The 27988-nt window shown below is 38.2% G+C and overlaps 1 protein-coding gene across 2 annotated transcripts in view; it reads right to left on the bottom strand.

Moving 5' to 3' along the window:
* Positions 1-27988, bottom strand: part of SPINK5 (serine peptidase inhibitor Kazal type 5) — a 64131-nt gene that overhangs the window by 19223 nt on the left and 16920 nt on the right. For both annotated transcript variants that reach the window (XM_066272910.1, XM_066272911.1), the window contains exons 5-19: positions 23877-24004; positions 22081-22144; positions 20982-21109; positions 19440-19506; positions 16582-16709; positions 15227-15314; positions 14820-14947; positions 13527-13602; positions 12241-12368; positions 9519-9567; positions 8165-8292; positions 6154-6241; positions 5018-5145; positions 3657-3723; positions 1407-1534 (exon numbers count right to left, since the gene is read on the bottom strand). In XM_066272910.1, coding sequence (XP_066129007.1) covers positions 1407-1534; positions 3657-3723; positions 5018-5145; positions 6154-6241; positions 8165-8292; positions 9519-9567; positions 12241-12368; positions 13527-13602; positions 14820-14947; positions 15227-15314; positions 16582-16709; positions 19440-19506; positions 20982-21109; positions 22081-22144; positions 23877-24004 — 1523 coding nt within the window. The remainder of the gene's footprint in view (positions 1-1406; positions 1535-3656; positions 3724-5017; positions 5146-6153; positions 6242-8164; positions 8293-9518; positions 9568-12240; positions 12369-13526; positions 13603-14819; positions 14948-15226; positions 15315-16581; positions 16710-19439; positions 19507-20981; positions 21110-22080; positions 22145-23876; positions 24005-27988) is intronic.

The raw sequence follows: 27988 nt of genomic DNA, 5'->3' as shown, positions 1-27988 counted from the left end.
AAAAAAGATAAAGTACATGGAGTCCTTTTGCCTGGAAAAGCCCTCATTGCGGTAGAAGGAAACCAATATTTACAAATCACAAGCAAGAACAGGTGAGCCATTAATGAGCATTTCATAAAGGCTCACTGTGAATCTCCAGGTGTTTCTCTCAAATGTCTCATATTTAAGAGGTCCAAAAATCAGTATCTTCTCTACCAAATGTGTTCTTTCTCCTGGGTTCTCTACCTTTTATGACAAACACTGGAGTCACCTCTAACTGCTTCTCCCTTTCAGCTCAGATAGCTGTTGCCACATAACACTGGTTCCACCTTCACACTGTCTCCCGTCCTGACCCACTCACCTTCTGCCCTATTTCCCTTGCTCTAGTTATTTACACTGGCTCATTGCAAACCCCTGCCACCACCTGTAGCATTCTTTGTTTTAGCCCCTTCCTTCTCTTATTCTCCTTTTTACTGCCGACATATGAACCTTCCTAAAGAAACCATTATTTACGCCACTTCTTCTCCTACTTAAAGATATTTAGCAGTTTTCCAATCTATATAGGATGGACTTCAAGTTCCTTGCTCTGGCATTCCAAGCTGGTGACGTGGCTCAGTTCCAACAAAATTAAATAACTTGCACTTTACTGTACATACAATGGTTTTCTTAATTTTAGATCTTTATCTATGCTGTTCTCTTTGCCTCTCATTCTTTCCAATACTGTCCACATATTATGCAAGTAATAAGGTCCAGTTGTCTTCCTTCATAAACTATTAACTTTCCCTTTCCGGAAGGAGCATAACACATTGTCTACACCATTTTTCAGTTAGCAATCCCCCATTGTACTGTATTAACTAATGCCCATGTCTAATCTCTAGTGAACTATAAATATATGCTTTCTAGGAAAACTCATTCATCTTTGTATAACAACGATACACATTATACATTGTATTGTTCAGTAAATGGCTGTTGAATAATAAATATAATATTTCTGTTGTACTTCCAAACGTTGTCTCAAGAGCTACTTTTTCTTTCCTGAAAATGTGGTATTGTTCAAAATGAAAGTAGAGGAATTAGATTGCTATTAACATTGATGAGTTTTCTGCCCAATGGGAATTACAATATAATCCAGAGAAGGGATCCAACTCACAGCAAAGGACTTACCACTCTATCAAGAAAGATGTTGCGATCTCTTAATAGGCTCTGCCCCAGAACTAATGGAGACTGTAAAGGTCTAAGATATTGTCTGTTTCTCTAGAATTGCAAATCTTAACCTTTCAAGAAAGATTCACCTACAAAGGCTTTACAAATAGTCACTTGTTGCTTTCCTATGTAAGGAAAGGACAAGCTCCATATTTATTATCTTCCCAGCTCTTAGCCTCCCAGCTCTGAGGACCCGCAGCGGAGGGGGGTCTTTGTGCACTCACAAGACCGCTTTACACATGGCACACTTGTTGCCATGGGTCTTGCCATCTGGGCCACGCACAGGATCATTTTCTCGTGTGCAGAAAAGATTTCCATTTTGCAAAAGGCTCCGAAATTCATTGCACGTATCCTAAAAAGAGGAGAGAAAGCAAGAGGTTGGGTATTTTCTTGGAAATTACTTTATTGAGTTCCTACTATGTGCCTTCCTGGGAAAAAAGAGAAAATGACCTAAGGGTTGTTTTTCCCCCTGGCAGCTGTGTCATTCAATTCCTACTAGGCACACAGGACCTAAAAGACGGGTTATCTTTCTTTTCACTGAGGGTTTCCCCCTGAATTCAGACTGAACCTGCAATCAGAAACAAGCAAGAATATTTTAGTAAAGTGGGTTCTCTGAAGACTAGTCACATTTCTCACACGGGGTTTTATTGTCCATCTCTTATATTATAATAAAAAAAAACCCCACAATACTGAATATGTCATAGATTTTAAAAAAATCAGGTTTAGATAAAACTTCAAAGTTTATCTCGTTCAACCATTCATGCCATATCTCAAACGATTTTGCATCGTTCCTGCCAAGAAGTTATCTAATTTGCATAGGAACATCTGCAGTAATAAGGATCCCATTACCCTCCATATAGTTTACTCCAAAATTTCCATTAGATAGTTCTCACAAACTAGCTATAGTGCTACTTTGGGGGGATCTTAGAAAATAATAAATCCTACAGGATTCCTACTCTTAGGGTTTGATTTTTCTAAGATGTTGTTGCTATTAGGATGAGTATGTTCCCGCAGACTAGGAGGCAAAGTCAAAGTGTGTCACTTCCCTCGGAAAATCTGAGAATGTTTCCTCTTCCACAAGAGTCCTTCAGAGACTTGGAGCAAGCTTTCCTGTCCTTATCCCGTTAATTCCCTTGTTCCTTTCCAAGAGCCAAACATCCCCCCCCCCCCGTGCTTCAGTCATTCTGTTTCCACCATCTGTACCATTTCTCACGCGGAATTCTTCCCCTTTCTTAAAGAGTTTGACATAATGTTCCAGGAATGTCTGGACAAGCACTAATATGGTGACAGCTATATCATATTGTTAACAGTAAATGTAAGCCCCAGAGCTATGGGACGAATTGATAGAAATAAGCAAATGACTTAAGATCATAGAGTTATTTACTGGTAGCAATTAGGGCTGAATTTGTGGGGTTTTGTTTGTTTGTTTTGTTCGTTTGTATATATCTTTTAGTTCAAGTTCAAACTCAATGAGGATAAAAGTGAGTCTTCCTGCTAGCTGTGCTTTAGGCTCACTGCTGGATTCCCACTGGTCAGAGCTACCAAAAGAAATACGACATGAGAGCAATAGTCTTATTCTGAATCTTCTCTTGCAGAGGTTGAAAAGTGAATCCTATGAGCTCCTCATACTATTTTTACACTCAGACTCCCAATTGAGGGAAATAAAAATGGTAATCAAACCAACCATACAGAATTCCAAGCATGATGCTTTGCTTTGGAAATTACTTTTAATATTAAGACTTTTTGATGGGGTCGAGGAAATAACCACACACTTGGAAAAACTGACCTGGACTCAGTCTTTTTTAAATCAAGAAAATATTATTTGGGAAAGTTGCTTCTTTTATTATTCTCCCAGAATGCTGGCACCAGAAATATCTAAAGGTGAAGCAAGAAACACATGTCGTTCGACCCAGCATGGCCATCTAAAACTACACAGCATGTTAGAAACAACGCTAGACTGGTGGTGGCGAGTCTAGGTTTAAAGTCCATTGCTTCCACATTTCCATTGCGAGAACTTGGAAATATAAAGATACGGAGTCTGAAATCAATATTCCCACTACCTTGTTCAGCAAGAGCTTCCTTCTCTCTGTTTTAAATCTTCATTTAAAAACATGGACATGAAGTAAACCAGGGGTTTGCCAGGAGAACTATTTCCTGAGAGCAAAGTCTGCCCCACTACCTTTTAAATATATATATATAAATAAAGTTTTATTGAAACGCATCCATGCCCATTTATTTGCATGGGATCTGCAGTTGCTTAGAGCTACAACAGCAAACTAGAGGATCTGTGACAGAGACTGAATAGCCACAATTTAAAATATCTACCAGCTTTTTAAGAAATGTTTGTCAACCCCTGGACTACATGAACCTTGAGTTCTCTCACAAAGGCCTCCAGAAATTTCATGAATTATTTTTAAAGACAATAGGCAAAACTGCATCCATTCATTGTAGGACCAACACCCCAGGACAATTACCGTTCCAGTTTCTCTCTTGACTTTTGCTCTGGATTCAGCTTCTTCTTTTTCTTTTGCTTCTTGCTGGCTGTAAGAGAGAGCGGGGAAAGAATCGTTCCTGGCACCCAGGACACATGACCCTAAAGGGGAACTTGCTCCAGATAGAGAGAGCTCATTCCTTCCATAGCTTGACCAACTCAGCCTGGAAGTAGAAAGGTAGATGCACACCCTCCGTGTTATTCATCTTGCTTTTAGAGTTGCTTGAAGAATAAGGCACACAAGCCACAGTGAGCCAGGAAATAAATCTTCACTACATTTCTTTTAGAAAAGAAAGATATTATCCTTCTCCCTGGACTGCAGCTAGGATACTTAAAGATAATGACTAGATGTCAGCAAATTTTCAGTTTGGCCCAGTGATTACATTGTTAGCTTATTCGTGATGATATGTAGGCAGAGAACAGAAATCCCAGTTCTTATATGCTATTAACTCTGGGCAAAGGTCCCTTAGCACATGGTCCTCCATTCATGGTAAGTCAAGTACTTTTCAGAACACTGAAAACAGTCCAAGAAAATGCATTAACTATATGGCCTTTCCTTTCTCTCTCTCTCCCTTTCCTTTCCTTTCCTTTCCTTTCCTTTCCTTTCCTTTCCTTTCCTTTCCTTTCCTTTCCTTTCCTTTCCTTTCCTTTCCCTTCCCTTCCCTTCCCTTCCCTTCCCTTCCCTTCCCTTCCCTTCCCTTCCCTTCCCTTCCCTTCCCTTCCCTCCCTTCCCTTCCCTTCCCTCCCTTCCTTCTTTCCTTCTTTTCTTCCTTTCTTTCTCTCTCTTTCTCTTTCTTTCCTCCTCTCTCTCTCTCTCTTTATTTTTTTCATTTCCAAGTGCAAGGAGGAGAGATAGAGAAACAGACTCATACATGAGCCCAGACCAGGATCCACCTAGCAACCCACATCTGGGGCCAATGTTCTGCTCATCTGGGGCCATGCTAGCAATCCAGCTATTTTTAGCACCTGATACAGAGGCTCCATGGAGCCATCCTTAGCACCTGAGGTTGATATGCTCGAACCAATTGAGCTATGGCAGCAGGAGGGGAAAAGAAAGAGAAAGAGAAGGGGGAGAGGGAGGAGTAGAGAAGCAGATGGTCGTTTCTCCTGTGTGCCCTGACTGGGAATCAAACCTAGGACATCTACACACCAGGCTGATGCTCTACCACTGAGCCCACTGGCCAGGGACTATATGGCTTTATAGTAGAAAATCCCTAAACTCAATGTGAAGATAGCCTTCACTTTCTACCTCCTAGACAAAACCTTCAATAGTATCTCTGTTGCCTGCCCCAGAAGAAGGTATCTCCTCCAAACAGCAGGAGCCGTGGCTGAAGCTCTACTCACAAGAAAGCCTCGCACATAGAGCAGGTGTTGCCATGGATTTTCCCATCCAGGCCCTCGATGGGGTCATTCTCCCTGGTACAGAAAAGTCGGCCGTTCCTCACATAGTTACGGTATTCACTGCACAGCTCCTGCAAATGAGGGAGGATGTAAGAATCAGGAAACTACATATTAGAATACTTCCCTTACACTACCCCTTTGGAAACCATGATTTAATGCCCCCAAACATAATGGATGCATAGAACAGGTGATGCCGAGGTTCATACTAGCCAAGCTGCTTCTCAGAGACCCAGGTTACACATTATTTGGAATATGAGATTGTTGTTACATATCTCACTAGAAAACCTTCAGTTCAATGCAATTATTATTTTCTGCTTGGTACTATGAGAGATATAAAGAAGAATAATTGAAGAATAATTTCTTGTTCCTTTTGTAAGATTTGTGGTAGGCAGGATAAGAGCTCCAGACCCCCAAATTTGTACAAGCCCTAATGGCCAGGACCTGTGACTCTACCACCTTACAGGGAAAAAGGGACTTTGCAGATGTGATTAAAGGTGGGAAGATTATCCTGGATAATTCTAGTGTGCCCAATGTAATCACAAAGGTCTTTTTTTTTACAGAGACAGGGAGAGAGTCAGAGAGGGATAGATAGGGACAAAACAAACAGGGACGAAGAGAGATGAGAAGCATCAATCATTAGTTTTTCGTTGCAACACCTTAGTTGTTCATTGATTGCTTTCTCATATGTGCCTTGACCTTGGGGCTACAGCAGACCAAGTAACCCCTTGCTGGAGCTAGTGACCTTGGGTCCAAGCTGGTGAGCTTTGCTCAAACCAGATGAGCCCATGCTCAAGGGGCGACCTTGGGGTCTTGAACCTGGGTCCTCTGCATCTCAGTCTGACACTCTATCTACTGCGCCACCGCCTGGTCAGGCACAAAGGTCAGTCCTTAATGCTAGGAGAGTGAGACAGACGAGATAGAGAGAGGGAGACATGATGACAGAGGAACGGTCAGAGATGCGATGTCGTTGGCTTTGCAGATGACAAAAGGGGTCCGAGAGTCAAGGAACATACATGGTCTCTAGTAGCTAGAGAAAGGAATGGAATAGGCAGGAGGCTCTGAGGACCTAGAATAACTACCTGTACTGTTTCTCTTTTAACCTTCTCAGCTTCGCCTTTCTCCTTCCCCTCCTTGCCATTATTTTTCTTCTCTTCTTCTTCAAGTCGGCTGAAATTAAAAAAAGAAGATACGAGCTAAATATAATTTCTCATTCTCTTTGGTAATGGGCCTTCAGGACGAATGAAGATTTCCCAGACCAAAGGTCACATTCAATCGTCAGTATAGGTCTATCTAGTCCAAGAGGTGCTATTACTTGGCCCATCAATGCAGATAAATTCAATAGTTCCCAATACCCTTTAAAAAATAAAACTAGCATACTATTTTTATCAGAATGTGAACCTCAGGTGGTCTTTTATCTATCCATCTGTGACTTCAACCAATAACAAGAAATAAGTCTCAATGGCCTTTATATTTTTAATTGTGAAACTTTCCCTATTTAAATAACTACCACATCAATGATGAAAGCAAGGGATGAAACCAAGTCAGATAATAGGCCCATCATCATAATCAACCATGTGTCTGACCGGGCAGTGACACAGTAGATAGAGTGTCGAACTGGGACATGGAGGACCCAGGTTTAAAACTCGAGGTTGCCAGATGGAGTGCGAGCTCATCATCATGAGTGCAGGGTGGCTGGCTTGAATATGGGATCATAGACATGACCCCATGGTCGTTAGCTTGAAGCCTAAGGTTGTTGGCTTGAGCCCAAGGCCACTGGCTTGAGCAAGGGGTCACTAGGTCTGTTGTAGCCCCCTGGTCAAGGTACATATGAGAAAGCAATCAATGTACAACTAAAGTGCCACAATAAAGAATTGATGCTTCTCATTTCTCTCCCTTTTTGTCTGTCTGTCCCCATCTGTCCCTCTCTGTCTCTCTCTCTGTCAAAAAAAAAAAAAATCAACATGTTTCACTCTCAAATAAAAACTGTAAGTACTATTTTAATGGCATTAAGTCAAGTTAAAATTCAAGGTTTAGAGTGTGACAAGAAGATTCTATAACTAATATTTAGAGCCTACAATTCTGACATTTGTGCCATTTCCTACCAACATGGAGCATACCAAGGCTGGAAAACTCCTCAGCACTGATTACGTCTAACCTAGTCATCAGCACCGCACGAGAAAATCCAGCAGGTGAGAGAAAAACCTCGATTTCCTGAATCTCAGCCCACTGGGTCCTGGTCTACCCTGTTGATCTCTCCTTTAGGGAGCTCCGATCTCGTACTTAAGACTGGACTGGGTGTGTGAAAGTTGAGGAAAAACAATAACTTTGCATCTCTTTCAGTGAGTATTATTTAAGTATTTTTCTCAACATGTACTTTAGCATGAGGCTTGGTAGGGAATTAGGAGTTTAAGGAAGAGAAGGACCAGACATGGTGACATGTCATTGGCTTCTGTATCGTCCCATACCATGGAGTTCTGGTCCCATTGGGCAAAACAATGGCCTGTGAGGCCCTGGACCTGGCTTACCAAGGACACATTTTAATAAACATCTTTGACATGGGCCTGCCTCTACAATAAACAACTCCTCCAAGTATTTATTTCATCTGTGTATAGCAATGTCCCTGAAAGAATAAATATAATTCTCTCTAGTCCGTTTCTTATTCGGGTTACTTTCACAATGTTTACATACTGGCTCCACAGACCTCTGCCCAAATGGTTTTCCCTCTACCAGCATCTAAATACACTCATAGAATCATAAAATGTCAGGGGCGTGAGAGACTAAAGAGATCATCCCACCCAGATTCTCAAGATTCCGCTCTCTCTTTGTTATGAATGACGAGTATCAAGTGTTGAAGACATTTTGGCGCTAAAGGAAGACCTTTTCCCATGACTTAATTAGAAGATAGGAGGAAGACCAGGTAGAGAATAACATTGTCACTATGCCATTCAGCACGAGCGAATGTCTTGTCCACATGCTTTTAAAGTTACCTAGCTTACAACCCAAGGTTCTACATTCTACGTATTTCTGGAGAAACTGAGACTCAAGGATGATCAGTGATAAAGGAATCTGGTGTGTGGGGGGGATACTCACAACACACTGGCACACATAGAACACTTGTTTCCATACATTCTGCCATCGGGGCCACGGACAGGGTCAGTCTCCCTGGTGCAGATGAGCATTCCATTCTTCACTTGGCCCCGAAACTCACTGCAGAGTTCCTGGCAAAGGAAGAAAATATTTTATCAGAGCTGTTTTCTACCCTTCCTTCACTTTTGCCTATTATGGGAAAACAGCAAAGAATAAGTAATATAGAGTAAGAGGGAAAAATAAATGTTGAGTCCCGTAGCAGTTAATCAACAAGTCCTATCATGGACTTGGAACTATCCTGGTGCCAACGAGGATCATGGCTCCCCTGAGGGTGTGGATAATCTCGTTGTAGAAGAAGGCTGACACAGTTGATAAAGAACAATATATGTGTGTGTGCATGTGTTGTGTTGCATATCACACAGTCTGTAAAAGTGATGAAAGATCAAAGATGAGAAAATTCAACAGGTCTAGAAGGAGAGGAACTCAGAATATTTCTGAGCCTTCATCAGAAAGAAAGGAAACCTTTTCATTTGTCACAACTTGGATGAAAAAATATTACTGAGAAAATGAGTTAATGGAAAGGTAATCTTTTAAACTGTGTCAACTTTCCCAAATAAATTATTAGGTTTGTGCTTTGTAGCTATTGCTAGGAGATACAATATATAGAGGTAAATCTATGTATAACTTTAATATGAAAGTAATCCAACATCTACATACAGACAAATTTTGTTTTGTTACTTGTAAGAGTATAAACTTATGAAAGCATGCAGAAAAATACAGTAGATTAAAAATAATTAGAGAATCAAAATTGTCATAATAGTTATTAATTTGGGATGAGAACAGTATTATTTGCTCCATACTTGGGAGGTGACAGAAAACAAATATGATAAGTATTTGTGTACTTTATATCATAAGTTGGACTAATGTAAATGATAGAGAGGTCTTATACTCTCTATTAGAAAGAATAGAGGTTTGAATGACATAAAATGGAATTATTTAATTGTGAAGATTTATATTATATATTTTCTAAATAAAATTTAAAAATTAAAAAAAGATAGATATTAATAATCTGTGCCTGACAACAGAAATCTTAGAAAAGTCAAATATCCCTTCCAAAGTAAATTAACACTCCAATTTTTATGAAACGAAACTCAAAATTTTAATTATCTTTGCAATAAAATTTATACTCTGGAAACTTCTAAACAAGACCATTGTTTCCTCAGGTTACAAATTTTCTTTGTTCACTTCAGGCATGGAAATTGAAGAGGAAAACATTTCCACTAATGAGAGATCTAGAATGCTATCATAAAGGGAAAAAATGGCAAGGCATAGCATTAGCATTCATCAGGAAGATTACCTTTGCAGCTTCTCTTTTAGCCTTTGCTCTGGCTTTTTCTTCTTGTTGACTAGAAGTAACCGGGGCAGGGTGGGGGAGACAAAGAGAAGAAATGGATCTTAATGCAGTAGAACAGATCCTTCACATTTGCAAGCTGATCGTTCATTGATTGCTTTGATTATTCTCAAGCAACCCTAAAGATCCAAACACAGTAGTAGATTGTAATTTTATTGGCTAATGAATTAGAATAATTCATCTCTCCCCAAGAGAATGGGGTGCAAGAGAAAGTCCCTTAGTGAGTAAATCTATTTAGCTTCCCAGAAAATATACTGCAAAAACTTTCTTATTTGCTGATTCTTTTGTATCTGTGGCAAGTCTGGCAATATAGCATGGTAGTTAAGAGAAAACCTCTGGAACCTCTCTGTGGTTTCTTCACCTTTAAATGGGAAGGTAGAGGAGGGGCAGGAGAGATGATAAGAATACTTTTCCCATAAGTCTATTGTAAGCATGAAATGAGTTGATACATGCAAGGCAGTTAGAATAAGTATCTGCTCCATAATAACATGACTAACAAATGTGATATAAGTCAGTGGTCTCCAACCTTTTTTGGGCCACAGACCGGTTTAATGTCAGAAGATATTTTCACGGACCGGCTTTTAAGGTGGGACGGATAAATGTATCACGTGACCGAGACAAGCATCAAGAGTGAGTCTTAGACGAATGTAACAGAGGGAATCTGGTCATTTTTAAAAAATAAAACATCATTCAGACTTAAATATAAATAAAACGTAAATAATGTAAGTTATTTATTCTTTCTCTGTGGACTGATATCAAATGGCCCACGGACCGGTACTGGTCCATGGCCTGGGGGTTGGGGACTATTGATATAAGTGATTGGCACTCATCATCATTGTGATCATTATTAATAGGGACTTCACCCCAAACAGGCATGTTGGAAATGAAGTTAGAGTGATAGTTCTTAACCATTTTGGATAACTAACAGCGTTGCAAACTGAGTTCAGTGAACGAAGCTATAGCAGAACTGAATCTATGACACAAATAATTCACTCCTGTTGTATAGACAGAAAAAAAAATAATTTTTGAAAATGTTTTAATATGTTCCGAGGAATGTAAGACTTGCTCATTTAATCAAGTTAAAATGTTTTAAAAGTTCAAAAGCATGTTTGCATATGGCTTGAAAGTATCCAAGAAAAGGCTATAGAAGGAAGAATGATTCTTAAGAAAGTCAATACCCTTTGCTAACATATCCATAAAATATGAGGTGTTAAAACTTTCTTTTTGATACGGCATTTTTTAGTGATGGGATAAAATTATTAAAGTAGCTCCAAAATTTTGAGGTTTCTCATACTTCTTTAAGAGGAAAACTAATCTAAACTTTATCATGAGTCTAAATGAACTAAAAAATTCCAGAAGCATTTTCTTTCCATACTGGAAAATTACGTATCTGGTAGTAGCAGAGCTTGCCACTAGGTGGCAGAATTACTTCCTTGTCACCAGAAGATGAATAGAGATGTAAAAAAAAAAAAAAACAAAAACAAAACAGACCGAAACAAGCCTAAATACAGGCAAACAGACCTTGTAGAAGTTGATAATGGCTTTGCTAAATGATTACTTCCTGTCTACCCCACACAGGGGAAATATTATAATTTTCTTTGCTTTTCCTGTGTTGATATTTCTATTATTCTCAACCTCTCTGGCCTTTATTTTTCCACCTAAAACCTGTAATAATACAGAACCTATTCTGTATCTTTGCTGTGAAGGTTAAATAAGATTAGGTAGCAGAGCTCTTAGCAAGTACCTGATGATTTTATGCATTCAGTAAATGTTGATTATGATGATTCCATGATCACAGTGTTGACTTCCACCCAATAAATGTTTCGTGCTTCCCTGGCCTGAATACTATGGGGGTCAATCTGTTGGGTTATATTGCTTTCTACCAGGGAAGACTGTGTGACTAAATCCTAAATCCAGACATCCTTGCATATAAAAAATAAGTCAGAGTAACCCTTTGTACAAAGATCATAAGACTTAAATAAATCATAGGCTTGTTTCAGGGGACATATCATGGCATTGATTCTAGTTATACTTTAGACCCCTGTAATGGGCATCCAACTCATGAAAACTACCGTTCCTGACACAGCCTTTCTTTCTCTAACTGTTCATCTTCTGCCAAGTCCGTCTTTATTTCGCACTCAAGCCTGTCTCCCTATAGCCCTCATCCATTTTAATTCTCTTCCTTGAGGTCACACTAAGTGAGTAGAAAGGTAGTGAGCTAAAATAACATCACCTCCAATTTGCCATGGACCACAATGGATATTTCACAGGTAATCTCATCCACTTCCTATATCAGCTGATAATCCTTCAGAAAACTAAACGCAATGAGTAAGGTTATCACAGAGCATTTTCTTTTCTGAAAAAGAAAAGGTTCTATGTTCTTTCTGAAATATTCTAAAAGAAATGATCCTGTACCTCTTTACATCACAATAATTATCATCTGAAAGCTCTCTGCTTGCTACTTTGGTTTTGTGTGTGGGGGGGGGGGGTTAGGTTATTTACACTTGATCTTAGCCAAAAGGCCGAGAAGTGATAGGGTTAGGCTATTTAAATGTGACACTTAGAAGTGAATGCTGCACTGAAGAGGAAAATGCATTATTCACAGTTGCTTGAAAACATCTCTTTGCTCCATCTCCACACTCCTTCAGAAGCCCTGAGCTCTACTCACAAGTAGACCTCGCACATGGAACAGGTGTTGCCATGCATTTTTCCGTCCGGGCCCTGGATGGGGTCATTCTCTCTGGTGCAGGGCAGTCTGCTGTTTCTCACAAACTTGCGATACTCACGGCACAGCTCCTGTCAAAACAGAGAAATCAGTTGAAACACCCATTTCACTCCTATCCAAAGCAGCAGATGGAACATCTGCATCAGCAGAAACTAATGTTAGGTTTCTTTGAGCCCAGGGTTTTAGCTGTTTCTCTCAAATGTCAATGTCAATTCCACAAACAACACTCATCGGTTGCTAAGTGTTGGGGACAAATAAGACACAGTAGGATGTCACAATCCAATACAAATAAGAGGAGAGACAAGGAGATTGAGTTGTGTACTTGATCAGATATATAACAAACTATTTGTGGATTTTAAGCAGAGTGGTATTGAGACCTGATTAATATTTTGAAACTTTACTATGGTTGTGTTAGGGAGATAAAGAGATAGAATATAACCTAGATGAAAAATCAGGGGACTTCTGTCATCTAAACCAGTGGTCCCCAACCTTTTTTGGGCCACGGACAGGTTTAATGTCAGAAAATATTTTCACGGACCGGCCTTTAGGGTGGGGCGGATAAATGTATCACATGACCGAGACAAGCGTCAAGAGTGAGTCTTAGACGGATGTAACGAAGGAAATCTGGTCATTTTTTAAAAATAAAACATCGTTCAGACTTAAATATAAATAAAACGGAAATAATGTAAGTTATTTATTCTTTCTTTGCGGACTGGTACCAAATGACCCACGGACCGTTATCGGTCTGTGGCCCGGGGGTTGGGGACCACTGATCTAAACAATAGGTCATAATAACTTACATAGGCTATGGAAACAAAACAAATATTGTGACATTTCAGAGGTAAAAAATCATGCTTTTGGTTTTTTTGCTGTGTGGGACCGAGGTATTTTTATCCCCTCTTAGATGTGAAATAACAAAAATTCTTCTATAGAAAATATACATGTAGAATCTCTGAAAAGCAGTAAGCAAAAGCCAGCACAGCCTGTGAGGGATGAAACTAGAACTCGGTGTTGCAGGCATCGGATAAGTTATGCTTATTATACAGGGTTAGTCTCGGAAGCAGCAAGCACTGATCTAGCTCCCAGAGCATTCCTGTCAATGTCATCCCCAGACTGGAATGTTGAGATCTTCTGGCTATTTTTACAGGACAATATTCCAACCTTTAGGTTCTCTGAAAGTTGCTCAAATAAACATGCCAAGTAGGACTTATTGGACGGAGTCAACTCACTGCAAATGAAGGTGCTTTTTCAGGTTCTCTCTTATTTCTTGCTTCTGCCTTTTTCTTTTCTTCCATTTGTGCTTGGCTGAATGAGAGAAAACGAGAAAAGCCATAGGACCAAATACAAGTAATGGTTTCTCCGCATTCCTGCATTGCTAATCTGTCCTCCCTCCTTTGAAAGAAGCCAGTGTGTTCTTGAATCACTCCAGACCAATGAGAAACAACCAAAGAGCCTCCAGGATGGTAAGATACCATAACTGCTTCTTAGTTCCTGCTTAATACTGAAAGAAAGATAGTAATTGTGGATCTGGAAAACTCGCTTTCTATAAACTACCTTTCTTGCCTGTGGTCAGAAAAGAATCAGCAATAATGTCCATGAATGAGATGATCAAAACTGGGACCCTGGTGACATGACACCTGGAGGCTGGAAGTAACCTTAACAATGCCTATCAACCGGTCCCCTTGTTTTACTGACAGGAAGTAAGTCAGAGAGGACTTCTGCTATACTTTTAGGATATGACTACAATTAGTCAAGGTCTCTTCCCTCAGGTCTATGATCTATCTACCCCATCATGCACATCCTAACCTTATTAATTCAACTTAAATGTGTTGCTTACTCATGGTTGTGTTATCTAAAGAAAAAATGTAGGGTGGGTAGAATCAGACCATCCAATGATAAATCAAATGATCCTAAACTTGTTTTGAACAATAGAATTGCATGGTATGCGTAGTAGTACTTCAACCATACACAGTTATCAATCAGAAGGTCATTGATTCTAAATTTAAATCAATTACTTAGACTAAGCTCAATCATATAAACTGAGAGCAGTTCCAATTTCTGAAAGCAAACTGTCAATTCTAACTTACTGAGAAATGTTCTATAAAGTAACATTGACAGTTTTATAAGGGTTCATGGTTTTGTCTTGAGCAACTTTAATGCTAGTAATCAATTTCTACATTACGTGCTAACTTTGGGCCCTCGGCCCTCTGGAAGATGCCTATAAACTTGTACAGCAGGTTCCCACCTGACATTTCAGCAGTAGGAAGAATGTGATATTTGTACAAGCTCATGGTTGTCAGGGTGTTCCGGCGCTAGGAGAATGAGTGACAGGGCAAAACAGACATCTTGGAATCAACAGCTTCCCGTACTTGCTCCCAGCTCTATTACTAACATTTTCTGTGTAACTTATTCAGCTCCTTCCCTTGTTTCCAGCTATAGTTTCCTCATCTGTGAAACCAGCCGGTTCTGTCAGTTTAGCTGTAAGGCCCCTTTTCCCCTTGACAATCCAAGTCTATACTCACTAGAAGGCTTGACACATGGAACACAAGTTGCCATGCATTTTCCCATCAGGACCCCGAACTGGGTCATTTTCTCTGGTACAGAAAAGTATCCCATTCTTGGAATGACCCTTATATTCACTGCAGAGTTTCTGAATAATGAAAACAAAAAAAGTTTCGATATAGTTCTCTGCTTATAAATTTTTAGATTCTCTTTACAAAAAAAAAATTGAAAAAGAGGAACTAAGAATAAAAATAAAACGTTTAGGACTTGATTAATTTCCTCCACATAGAGCTTAAAAATTGTTATGCCATAGCTATCATGTTATTCATGTAAATCTTATGAAAAAATAACTATAGTATAAGTTAGTTAAATGCGCACACCCACACACCCCAAAAGTCATAACTAGATTGATCAGACTCATCCTCACCTCAATTTCTCTTTTTACTTTAACTTTTTCTTCAGCCTTCCTCAGATTTTCATCTGCCTTATTTTTTGCTTCTGAAAAACGCTGTTTACTGGAGGAAGAAGCATAAACAAATTACTATGATGCTTCAAATCTTTGTGTTAGGTGCAAGCGGAAAAACAGCTAAGTATTCCTGAGTTCTTGTACAAAAGCTTTTCAATCACCTTAAAGTCCCTTATCAAATTGAAATCTCCACTATTTCCCCAAAGAACCCCTGTCTTTCATTTTGCCTACATATATATATATATATATATATATATATATATATATATATATATATATATCATTTCCTTCCATTGTAATGATCTATATTTTTGTCATCTTTTTTTCTTTTCAATCTCCCCAGCTTACATTCTCCTTCCTTTAAGAAGATATCTCAGACCTCAAAGTGAAAATGAGTTCTACATCAGTCACCGTATTTTAATATCTGAATATTCGCCTCCGATGGGACATTTTCATTTGATCTTGCACTGTATATATGTAAAAACATGGCTTACTTTTGCTATTTAGCCTTATGCTTCCTGACTGCAGCAATCTTCATTCATACATTCATTCAACATTCACTTAGTAACTATTTTTCTGGCAAGCATTAGCCTGGGCCCTGGGCATACAGCACAGTAGTACACAAAAGAAACACAGGCCCTGCCTTTTGGAACATAGAGCCCAGCAGTGAAGACTGACAGTCAACAAGTAGTCATAGAAATAATTATCCCATTACCAATTGCAGTGATTGTTATGAAATAAAATAATTAAGAGTTATAAGGATTGGATTTCAATTAGAGATTTTAGGAGGTCTTATCCAAAGGAGGATTATGTTGAAATGCAATCCACAGAAGAGAAGACATTAGCTGGCCAAGACTGAGACAAGCTGGCTTAGGAGGGCATAGAAAAAGAACTCAGAGAGTTCAGGATCTGAAAAAAAAAATAGGACTCTTTCACAATGGGATAATTACTGAAGGAAACAATCAAAGTTTTGGTACCTGCTTTTACCCTTATTTTGTATTATGACTACCTCATGGAAAGGCTTACAACCTTCATGAGAGAAACCGTTAAGTATTTTGTAATCCAGTTAAGTCTTAATGTTAAGTATTAAATATTAAGTATTTTGTAATCCGACTGGAAAACACAATCCATTTGTACTCAGAAACAGACACCCATTATTAGGATCTACTTAGCGGTATTATGGCTTGTAGAGAACATAAAGCTGCTATGAAAATTCTGAACAACAAATCTTCAGCCCAACACTGTTCTTACTCATCATTCCACTCAATCTCCATTTCACCTCCTGGGTCATCCAGAAAAGCCACAGCTATACTCACAAAATTTCCGCACACAGGGCACACTTGTTGCCATGCATCCTGCCATCGGGGCCACGGACTGGGTCACTCTCCCGTGTACAATAAAGTCTTCCATTCCTCATTTGGCTTTCATATTCCTTGCAAAAATCCTTGAAAGAGACAAGTCATTACATGGAATACTCTTCCACATTTTAATACAGAAAACGTGCACCAAGGGTTCAGAGTCAAAGAGCATCAGGTCTCAAAGGTATTGGGAAACACGTATAACATATGAATGAGAATTAATAAGAAATAGTAATTACATTGTGAAATTTCTCCTTTATAGATGTGAAATGTCTCCTTTAGAAATGTTTATGTCTAATATTATAGGTGGACACCTCAGAGAAAGTGAATCTAATTCTCATTCACTCCCCACGTTAGAAAAGCAGAACATCAAGATAAATGTTTATTTAGAAAACCTTAAAACGGTGGTGATTACCCCCCCTCCCCAAATCTGGAAGTTTTATACTCAGATTTCTTAATGCTTTTTGGTTCAGTACTTTCAGGTTTTTATTTGTGTTTTGAAAACTTTATTATTTGCTGGAGGTTAAATTTACATACACACACATACCTTAAATTACTGTAAGCTTGGAAATCTCTATGTCAACAAATACATTTTGTGATGACATATATTACTGTAATATAATCTACAAAAAAATGCCCCCCTTCAGCTTTTCTTCAATTGTGAGACCTTCATCTTCCCATTTCAGCCATGTAAACCTGGGCATAAAGAGTGTGGTTTGGAATCAGAAGACCTGGGCAGTTAGACTGGACTTCAAACTCATGGAATGACCATAGCAAAGTTCCATCACCTTTGAGACTCAAATCCCATCCCCTACACAGTGAGGTTTCTGGAAAAGATGCCCTTTGGGACCTTTCTAGATCTGAGCTCTCTGATATTTTCTTTTTTAATAACATATGTTTGATTAGGATCCTTTAAAAAGAGAATCCTAATTACCTTCTAAGAAAATATTTGCTTTTGGTGGAGCAATGGGTGTGCTCCCACCTTCCTGGTTGTGACAATCTAGGAATACAGACATAGAAGACAGTCACCTGGTAATCATAACATGGTAATAAAATCAATGCTAAGCGATTCCCATAGAGGAACAATGATAATTTCAGTTTATTAGTTGTGATTCACCTGAAGAAATACTTCTGTGAGCAACCCACAGACAATTTAATTATGGAGCAGATATTGAGCCATCGCTATAAAGCAGTCCTACTTAACATAATCATGTCCAATGACCCCAGCCATGGAGAAGATGAGGGAAAAGTAGCTGAGATGTGATGAAAGACAAGGGAAAAGAACTCTCTACATTTATGAGTAATACAATGCTGACTACCACAAGATGACCCAAGGTTTTATTTTTTGTTTATTTTTAAGAATTTTTATTTATTGATTTTTTTTTTTTTAGAGAACGAGCACACGAGAGAGACATTGATTTATTGTTCCATTTGGTTCACTTATTTATATAAATATATTCATCTGTTGATTCTTGCACATGCCCTGACCTGCAACCTTGGCATATCGGGACGACACTCGAACCAACTGAGCTACCTGGCCAGGGCCTATGCTGAAATTTAACAACGGTCACAAAAGAACTGCTTTTCAAAGTTCAGTGAGTATTGAACAAATTGTTGACAACTCTGAATGTTTCATGTTTCTTAACCGAAATACTGAATACCCTATGTAGGGTGGGAAATTTGCTTCATTGAACAGCATTATAAAGTGAAAGGTCAGGCCTTTGACTACCATATACTGGACCTGTCTCTCCCTTAGGAAAACATATGCCCTACAATTTACAAAAATAGTACACTTGTATTAGCACAAAAAGGTGCAAGACATAGATCCCTACCCAACAGGATAGCAGAATGAGATCACTTATCCAACCTTCTCATTTTACTGACAAGAAAATTGAGGCCCAGAGAGAAGAGATGGCTTGCTTGGTTTCACACACGCAGATCATGACAGTACTAAGGTGAAAACTCAGGTATTCTGACTTCTCAACAAAAAGCTAGTCATTTCGCAAAGTGACTGTGTCACTTTCATTAAAAGTAGGCTTAATAACCGTGGTGAATTAAGAAATCTGGGCTGTATTACTTACAATGCCTATTCTATTAACAAAATGAATAATATTTTCATCTAAATGACAAGTTAAATCATGTAAAAAATTCTAAAAACTTAGAGGCAGACTCATAGTCAGAATTCAGGCCGACAGCTGTTGGGTGGGGTGGCATTAGTTGGGGGGATGGAGGTGTTGAGCAAAAAAATTAATTTTAAGTTTATTTTTAAAACCACAATCTCAATATTTGTTTGAGATTTTTTGTTTAACAGAAGCAAAAGCTTCACTGAATGTAGAAAACATAATGGAAAAGTGAATAATTCCAATTTCTGTCAATGGGATTATATACAAAATATACCAGTGGTAATATTGTTCAAAAGACTCTAGAATCATTTTCAAAATTATTCCTGTCTAATTTATATTATGTTGCATTTTTTTTATAATTTATTCAAAGCGAGATTAATTTACATGAAGCCTAAGAGAAGTCTGATGGAAATGAAGCAGAATTTAATTTGCATAAACTTTCTGGCTTGAATTCTTTTTTTTTTTAAGATGAAAATTTCCTATTTTGAGCTTTAGGGGGGGACACTGTTTTAAAAATAAATTTAATAAAAATAGAGTAGGAATCATGAACTAGGGGAATTGTGAAATTACGGGAAATAATTCAACGTGATAATGATGGACAACAATATCGGTAAATTACCTGGAACATCAAGCCTATGTTTGTTAATATTTATAGCCACAAGAACCAAATTGTGTTGGTGGTGAGTAATTTACCTTTTCAGCACTTCGCCAAGTTCTGGTTTCATCTGGTCGCTTGCCATTTTCTTCCTTTTCTTTTAAGCTGTTCAAAGAAAGAAAACAGTTGGTCAGTTTATGGCTCGATGGTATTTTCAGTGTCTAGTTCTGCGCTAAGAACTTTCATATCCTCCACCCTAACTAGTTAACCTGATCCGCTCACACGGGACAAGCTTTTCGCTGTCTTGAATGCCTGAGCCAGAAAATTGCTAAAGATAAGGAAGGGTGTGAAACTGACTCACTGACAGTCAATTAGAAGCTTTGTTCTGGACAACGGGGATGGGTGTGAAACCTTGATTGACAAATAGAAGATAGTCAGGAAAAGTCTCTCCAACAGGCAGAACCAAGAGCTCTAAAACAATGCCGTGACAAGGTGAAACCAAACGGAGTATGTGAAATATTGTCATCCACACCCTATGTATGTATGCTTCTTTAGACCGTGTAAAGTATTTGTTTGCCTTCATGTAAAAGCATCATTGTGGATAAAACCTACCCGAAGCTGAGTTTCTAAGTTCTTTCATGGCATTTTTATCTAAGTGCAGTCTCATCCTACATTATAATCTTCATCATACAGAAAAACAAACCAGGAGTGAAAAGGGTCAAATTCTCTGTTTCAGCTAGCGCATGAAAAGAAACAAAGTCACAGAATGAGTGCAGGTTTTGAACTGTAAAAGCACATGTCTCCAGATTTTTTTCAAAAGTGGAAATCAGGCTAATTTCCTGTCTAGAAACCAATTATCATCACTGTTTTGTAAACCTGATAGGACATGCCCTTGAATTCTACAACGGAGCACTGTAATTTTCAAAGGCAGGTGTGAAGTTTATTAATCTGTAAATCGTTCTCTGTCCTGATTATAAAGATCCCAGTGATGAATATAGAGCACTTTAAGGCTTGCTGGCATACGATTAGAGAGTTTATACCTTGTTTAACACCTGGAATATTAAAGACTCATTGGATGGTATTCAGAGCTGGGTCTCCATGCTTGGGGCCATGACAGGCACCCAGAAAAACATTAACCCAACAGTTCTTCCCTTTCATAAATTCCACCTTTTATACTTAAAATGAATTCAGCCACATAACATTATTATTATCATTATCATTATCATTATTATTATTTTAAATTAGGCTGTCATTTTAGTAAGAGTCTCTATAAATGCCAAAATAAAGCACTGCTTATCCAATGACTGGTCTGAGTTATTCCATATGAAAGTGGTTTTTAAATTTTAAAACATTATGCCTTATAAAAAACATTGTGCATTTTCAAGTCATTATAATTAAACAAATTAAGCCTTGAATTTAATAACTAACCGAACCATCTCATCCTCTCCTTTTAAGAAACTTCGTAGTTGAAATGAATTACAGAGAAAAGCCACTCTGTCTTCACTGTGTGAAGACAAAGGCTTGCATGCCTCAGAAGAAGAACTTGCTCTCTCTGTGGAGTGGTTCTTGAGACAGCAGCCAAGTGCATCCCTATCGGGCCTGACTACCCGGCCCGCCCCGCCCAGGACGGTGATACTCACAACAGCTCAGCACACATCGCACACTTATTGCCATGCGTCCTTCCATCGGGACCAAGAACCGGATCGTTTTCCCTTGTGCATCCAAGTCTTCCATCCCTCACATAAGGCCGAAAGGCGCTACAAAGGTCCTAGAACAAGGAAAGAAACTGGACATTTGCCACCTTGACTGTCATACTTACAACCCTGTTCTCAGAAGTTTTATAGAACTCGGTGCCTCTCTAGTCAATGCATACCGGCCACCTGGAGTAGTCTCAGATGTGCAGAAGCATAATTCACGTGGATCAGTATGGAGCTCATTTACTTGTTTATTTCTTTATTAGTAAATATGGATAGCCTACTGTGTGCTAGAACTAAGGTAGAACACGATCCTTGCCCTCAACTTTCTCACTATCTTCAGGAGGACACAGACTAAGGGAGATTTAAAATATATGCTAAATGTCTTAGTGGGAGGTAACCTCAAGTGCATATAAAAAGGGCACCAAACCTTGACTTAGGAAAATCATTCAGTGTGAAAAACTCAAATGTGACATTCACTTTCTTCCCCTAACATCGTAGGCTCACAGAATTTTAGGGTAAAAGAAGCTATTTAATTCAAATCTCATTTCTAGATATGGGAACATTGGAACGGAATAGTTAAGTATGTAATTTGCTCAAGGTCTTCTGACAGCAAGTGATAATGCTGGGGTTTCAACTTAGATTAAGTGACTGAAGTGCAGTAACCTTTCTATCTATTACACATATAATTTCCTTTTAACTCGTTTTCTTTCCCTCCCTCCCTCCGTCTTCCTTCCTTCCTTCCTTCCTTCCTTCCTTCCTTCCTTCCTTCCTTCCTTCCTTCCTCCCTCCCTCCCTCCCTCCTTTCCTTCCTTCCTTCTATTTTCATGGGAAGCTGAAATAGAGCTGAAAGATCTAACTACCAAAGTAACCTGGTCTAGTTTCAGAAACTATCAATTGCTTTCAATCAAACAAGCAGAATCCTGGTTCAAGTACAGTAACAATGACTTCCAACCACCCCACCGGAGAAGGAAGAAAAAAGCATCTTCTTTGTCTTCACAGCCAGCACCATAGTGCTTCCCATCACGTTGACATTTGTCCTTACCTGCTCTACGTTACTGCGTTCACATTCCCCTTCGTTTTTTATGCCAACTTGTGACTTGGCTTTACTGGAATTCAAAGTTAGTAGACACAGCAGTTTAGTATCACAGAACTTCTCATCATTCAAGTGTTAATTTATCATCATTGCTTTATGACTCAGAGCTCTTGACAACAGGTAACACATTACCTTCTTTACTTACTCTAAGGAGAGTCTATATTTATAACTTGAAATCAAAGGAATAAAATCACATTGGCAGGACAATAAGATTCACACCTGTGTCGTTTCCAGAACACTTTCCCTATGTCCAGAGGGGATCCATAGCAGAAGTGTGGGAAAAAGCAAAGCTGTAACTATGTATATATTAGATGCAGGTACTTTGTTGTTGCTGATGGTGTTGGTTTCAATAAACAAATTCAAGTTTATAAGTTTATACTATCTAGCATCCTGTTATATCGTTCTTCATCTGGGTTATGCTAATAATTTGTTTTGTTTTTTTATGGGATGTACATAAAAATCCTAAGAATTAATCTTATTTTGTCTAACAGAACTTTAAAGCATTTCTGAAAACACAGAACCTTAAGGATACACTTCCTATTTGCTAGAAAGATAAGGCAGCTTACAACTAAAGCATTTGTATAACAATAAAAATAGAATACAAACAAGACAAAACTAAGTTGTTAAAAGGTTCAGATAAGAATTATATCAAAACATTATCAGCTAAGGAAAACAACTTAAATTCTAATGTGATCCTTGAGACTTCTAGTGGACAGATCTAAGAAAGAAATGCATCGAGCAGTCTGACTCACGCTGTCCAATAAAAGAAGTACACCATAAATTAGGAGAGAAAACTTTCACCTGAACCACCGATTTAAAGAATCTCTCACAGGATCCCCAACATGAGACAGAGAGGGAAATAAATGTGCAGTGGTACAAAATACATATTCTTTTCATGTCTGTTTTTGTTCCCTATTTCTTTGTGTTGACCCTTGGAAAGCGTTGAAGGTATTTGAGAGTGTATTTTTAGTCATGGGAGAGGTCAGAGTAATTTAGTTCAGTTGTATTGTAGTTAAGAGACCTGTTACCAGGAGGGATAAAGCTTTCAGAACCTTCAAGACCGAATATTTAGCATTTCCCTTGCTAGCCTTCTCAAACATTGGTTGTTATATTTGCAAACACTGAAGAGCAGACAATTCAAGATCGAGGTCACCAGCCAGAACCTGCAAAGCAGGTATGCTATCTTGTGGTTTGAAGACAATCAATAACTAAACCTGGTGTTGAGGGTGGAGAAAGAACCAAATGAGGACAAAATATAGGACAGCAAGATGCTTCAGTGATGTGGCGAAGGCCAAATAAATGGGAAGAAGTCAACATGAAAAGTCCCAATTACCTACTCTAATACTATAAATCACCGAACACTTCATAAATATATTGGTGATTAAATAATTCTCTGTGCAAATGAACATGCTCAGAAAAAGATAGACAGAAAATAGATAAATGTGTGTAGTATACTACTGTATGTATGTATAGATATTTGATTGTGTATGTAAGTATATAGAAATATATCTCTCTGTTTCACAGAGACAGTGATAACATCTATAAATAGCACTCAAAAGTTCTTTGCAAATTATAAAGCTTTATAAATATTTCTTCGTTTAAGTGTAGTAAAAGAAGTGGTTCTAATAATTCATGAGTGACTGACTCTCACAAAATGAATTATTAAAGACCATAAGAAACAGTGTGCCATGTAATTATACAGAGAACACGCATTGGGGAGAAAGCCTGCTGCAGGGAATACTCACAAGTTCTCAGCACAGAGGGTACACCTGCTGCTGTATGTTTTCCCATCTGTGCCACAGACAGCTGCACTGTCGAAAGGACAGAAAAAATCCCCATCTCTTTCTCCTTTGCGGAAATCATCGCAATTCAACTGCAAGAGACGTGATCAAAGAACATCAAAACAGTACGAGATCAAATAGTCCTGAGGCATATGATTCGGTTAATGTTTGAAGTCCACAACAATATAACTCACTAGAAAACAAACACATATCAAGGAGACTGTCATGAGCTAATAAAAGCATGGATAATAAAACATGGTTCATGAACAGAGGTATAATTAGATTTCAGACGAAAAGGTTTCTGAAGTAAGAATTTCAGTATAATTTTAGCCACTTGCTGTCTATGTGACATAGACCAAATCACCTCTCTGAAACAGTATTGTACTGCTTACCTACCAAACCCTGCCTGCCTTCTTTATAGAATGTGGTTGGAGATAAGATTTGACAGCTCTCTGTAAACTATAAGCTGCGTTAAAGTTTCTACTATTGCAGATTAGGGTAGTGAGAGCAAGATTGTTAGGTTCAGAGGTCTAACTCTGCCACTTACGAGCTGTGTGATCTGGTAAAGTTACCTAACCCTTCTGTGCTTTAGTAGCCTCATTTGCAAAAGGCATATAATGTTAGCAACCTCTCAGGATTGTAAAGAGATTTAAATATATTAATACATGCACAGCATTTAAAACTGTGCCTAGTGTATCATAATCATTTATTGTTGTTGTTTTTGACACTGTTATTTTCTCTACTGATAATCAAGCCAATAAAACTAAACACCTTTCAGGGATAATGGGAGAAATCCCCAGATCACAATTCTAGTAATCTGACATAGTTAGGGACAAACCTGAGTGGTGAGACACACAACAGCACTAGGTAATAACTGAAGACTAGCATTTAAATCTCAGATTGGCTACCCAGTTCCTTCATCTCTCTGAATTTCACTTTCCTCAGCTGAAAAATGGGAATTCACAGCCTATCCACACTGATGATCTAAGTTGAAGATCGAATGAATACTGATGAAACATCATTTGGCAATTCACTATTGTGACACAAAGTAACTAAAAAAGACGCAGCGTTAACTTGATTTTACTTTCTAACTAAAATCGACAATAAAACCAGATATTTTTTCTTTATGATATTCCATCGCAAAATAAAATTTTTGATGTTTTTCTTGTCATAATAAAATATTTCAATTATAGATATGAAACATTTAAAATAGAGACCTGTGATATAGTATTTTGTTCAATTTAAAAAATAAAAGTAGGATAAAGACAAATAAATAATGAATTTGATTACATTGAGAAACATTCCTAGAAGCCAACTAATAGGGGAAAAAAATAAAATAGAAGAGAAAAGTTATAGAATAAACCACATTATTCAGGTCATACGTTTAGGAAGACATAAAAGAAAAAGAGTGAAAACAGGCTAAGTAATGGCCATGTGTGTTATTTTCATTCATTCAGTTTTCATTTACTCCTTAAAATCCACTGCGCATTCACCAGGCTCTTGGCATTCCACTCCCACTGCCTCAGCAAAACAATCAATCAATAAAATAAGAAAGAAAGACAAGAAATACATGCTCTAAGAAATATATATTCTAATGGAAATAGATGGGCAATGAATACAAATAATTTAAAAGTATAGTAAGTGCTACATGATATGAACAATCTGATAGTATCCAGAAGAGTGACTATATTAAATACAGTGTCAGAAAAGATCTTTCTGCCATGGTAATATTTGGGGTGAAATGAGATGAATGAGAAGGAGCCAGCCATTAAAGATCTGAGGGGAGAAAATTCTAGGCATAGAGAACTCCATTGCCAAGGATTTGTGATAGGTACTAGATTTTTCTGTTCAGTGGGCAGAAAGACGAGAAGTACAGATGGAGTATAAAAAAAACAGCAGGAAAGCTGCTGGTTTTCTCTCATTTCTGTTGAAACTATAGGAGCAACAGCAATATGAATGGAAGTTATTAGCCTCCACAATCACGGCTCTCCACCTTCAGCAGAAAAGTCAACAGCAGCATACCAGGTCACAGGTGTTAGAGTGATGACAGAGCTAAACAAAAGCCCAGCTGGGAGGCGATGGGAACAGGTGCAAGCATTTACATCTCCTCCTCCTCCTCCTCCAAACCCCAAGGGCCGGTGGATCACAACCTACAGAGGACACTTCTTCCTAACGCTGGCAGTTCCTGAGAGCTTGAGGACGGAGTCCTGACCTGCCAGAGTGATGGCAAACTGGGGTGTGAGGACCTTCAGCTGTGGGACTGCCCCTCTTCCTGTCCTTACGGAACACCGACCGGAAGAGGAAGCAACTAAAACGTGACCTTGAATATTATCTAACTCACTTTAGCAGGAAAAAGAAAACTAAAGCCACATCGAATATTACAGTGAAAATATCTGTATATCTGCGGAGTAAAACCACATAAAAAATATGGTCATATGAACAATATTTAGTACCAATCAAAGCAGAATTACTGGACTGGGTAGAAAGATAATTTATTGAGGGTGTAATTATGCTTTAGAAAGGTAAGGAAGATACCTGCAACATAAAGCAAAAAAAAAAAAGTTATAAAGGAAGAATAAAGTGGAAGCTTTTGATATTTAAATGGTAATAAATAAACCAATATAAAGAATGAAACAAGACAGGCACAAACACATAATGAATTTGTGAACCACAAGATCAGATTAGGAAGCTCTCATAGAAAACAAAGAAAGACTGAAATTTTTTTTAAATCTAAAAAAAGTAAAGAACAAAATTAGAAAGCCCCAAAGGGAGGCAAACATACATAGGATGAATATTTGAAGAAACAGGGAACATCTCTAGAATTAATGAAAAATCAAGTGAGAGAAGAGAAACAGCAACAGCAACTCAAATCTGAAATCTGGTCAATAACAAAGCTGTATAGGTTTATGCAATTTTAACAAAATGAGCTGAGAGAGCTAAAATATTTAGAAAAGATAGATATATTAGCAATAACAGACATTAGCAATGGTGATAAATTATAAATACAGATATTTGACTGAGGGTAGTCATAAGAACAACAAAAGATATGTTACATTTAAATCACGAACAAAAAGCTGGAAGAAAGAAAATACTTTTAATACAAATAATTTAAAAGTATAGTAAGTGCTACATGATATGAACAATCTGATAGTATCCAGAAGAATGACTATATTAAATACAGTGTCAAAAAAGATCTTTCTGCCATGGTAATATTTGGGGTGAAATGAGATGAATGAGAAGGAGCCAGCCATTAAAGATCTGAGGGGAGAAAATACTTTTCTTTCTTCCTTCCTTCCTTCCCTCCTTCCCTCCTTCCTTCCTTCCCTCCCTCCCTCCCTGCTTACTTTCTTTTTTTTTTTTAGGAAGAAACTACTTTTAAAAATAATTTTTTTAAAAAGTCTAGTAACGCCTGACCAGGCAGTGGTGCTGTGGATAGAGTGTTGGACTGGGATGTGGAGGACCCAGGTTCAAGACCCTGAGGTTACTGGCTTGAGCATGGGCTCATCGGGTTTGAGCAAGGCTTGCCTGCTTGAGCCCAAGGTCACTGGCTCGAGCAATGGGTCACTCGGTCTGCTGTAGCCCCCGGTCAAGGCACATATGAGAAATCAATCAATGAACAACTAAGGAACCGCAACGAAGAATTGATGTTTCTCATCTCTCTCCCTTCCTGTCTATCTGTCCTTATCTGTCCCTCTCTCTTATTCTCTCTGTCTCTGCCACAAAAAAAAGTCTAGTAACTAAATATATGAAAATTGGGAAAACCAACTCCTAGTATAACAAATAACAAAAAATGTAAGTGGACTAACCCCACAAATTAAAAAACAATTTGTGATTGAATTTTAAAAATAAGATTACAAGAGAAAAATTAAAAAGAAAAGGCACTCAGATATTAAAACAATAGGATAAAAAAAGATATACAAGGTAAAAATAAATGAGCGGAAGCAGCCAGATTAATATTTAAAATACAGAATTGAATCTAAAATGTATCCTAAGTTAAAAAAGGAACATTATATAAAGTAAAAAGAAGAAGGGAAAAGAAGGTATAATAATCATGAGCATAAATTCACCTAATAATA

This window comes from Saccopteryx bilineata, chromosome 4, assembly GCF_036850765.1.
Source record: "Saccopteryx bilineata isolate mSacBil1 chromosome 4, mSacBil1_pri_phased_curated, whole genome shotgun sequence".
In the NCBI taxonomy this organism is placed as follows: domain Eukaryota; kingdom Metazoa; phylum Chordata; class Mammalia; order Chiroptera; family Emballonuridae; genus Saccopteryx; species Saccopteryx bilineata.
Note: the sequence above shows the minus strand (reverse complement) of the source record. Positions and strands in the feature narration are given on the sequence as shown.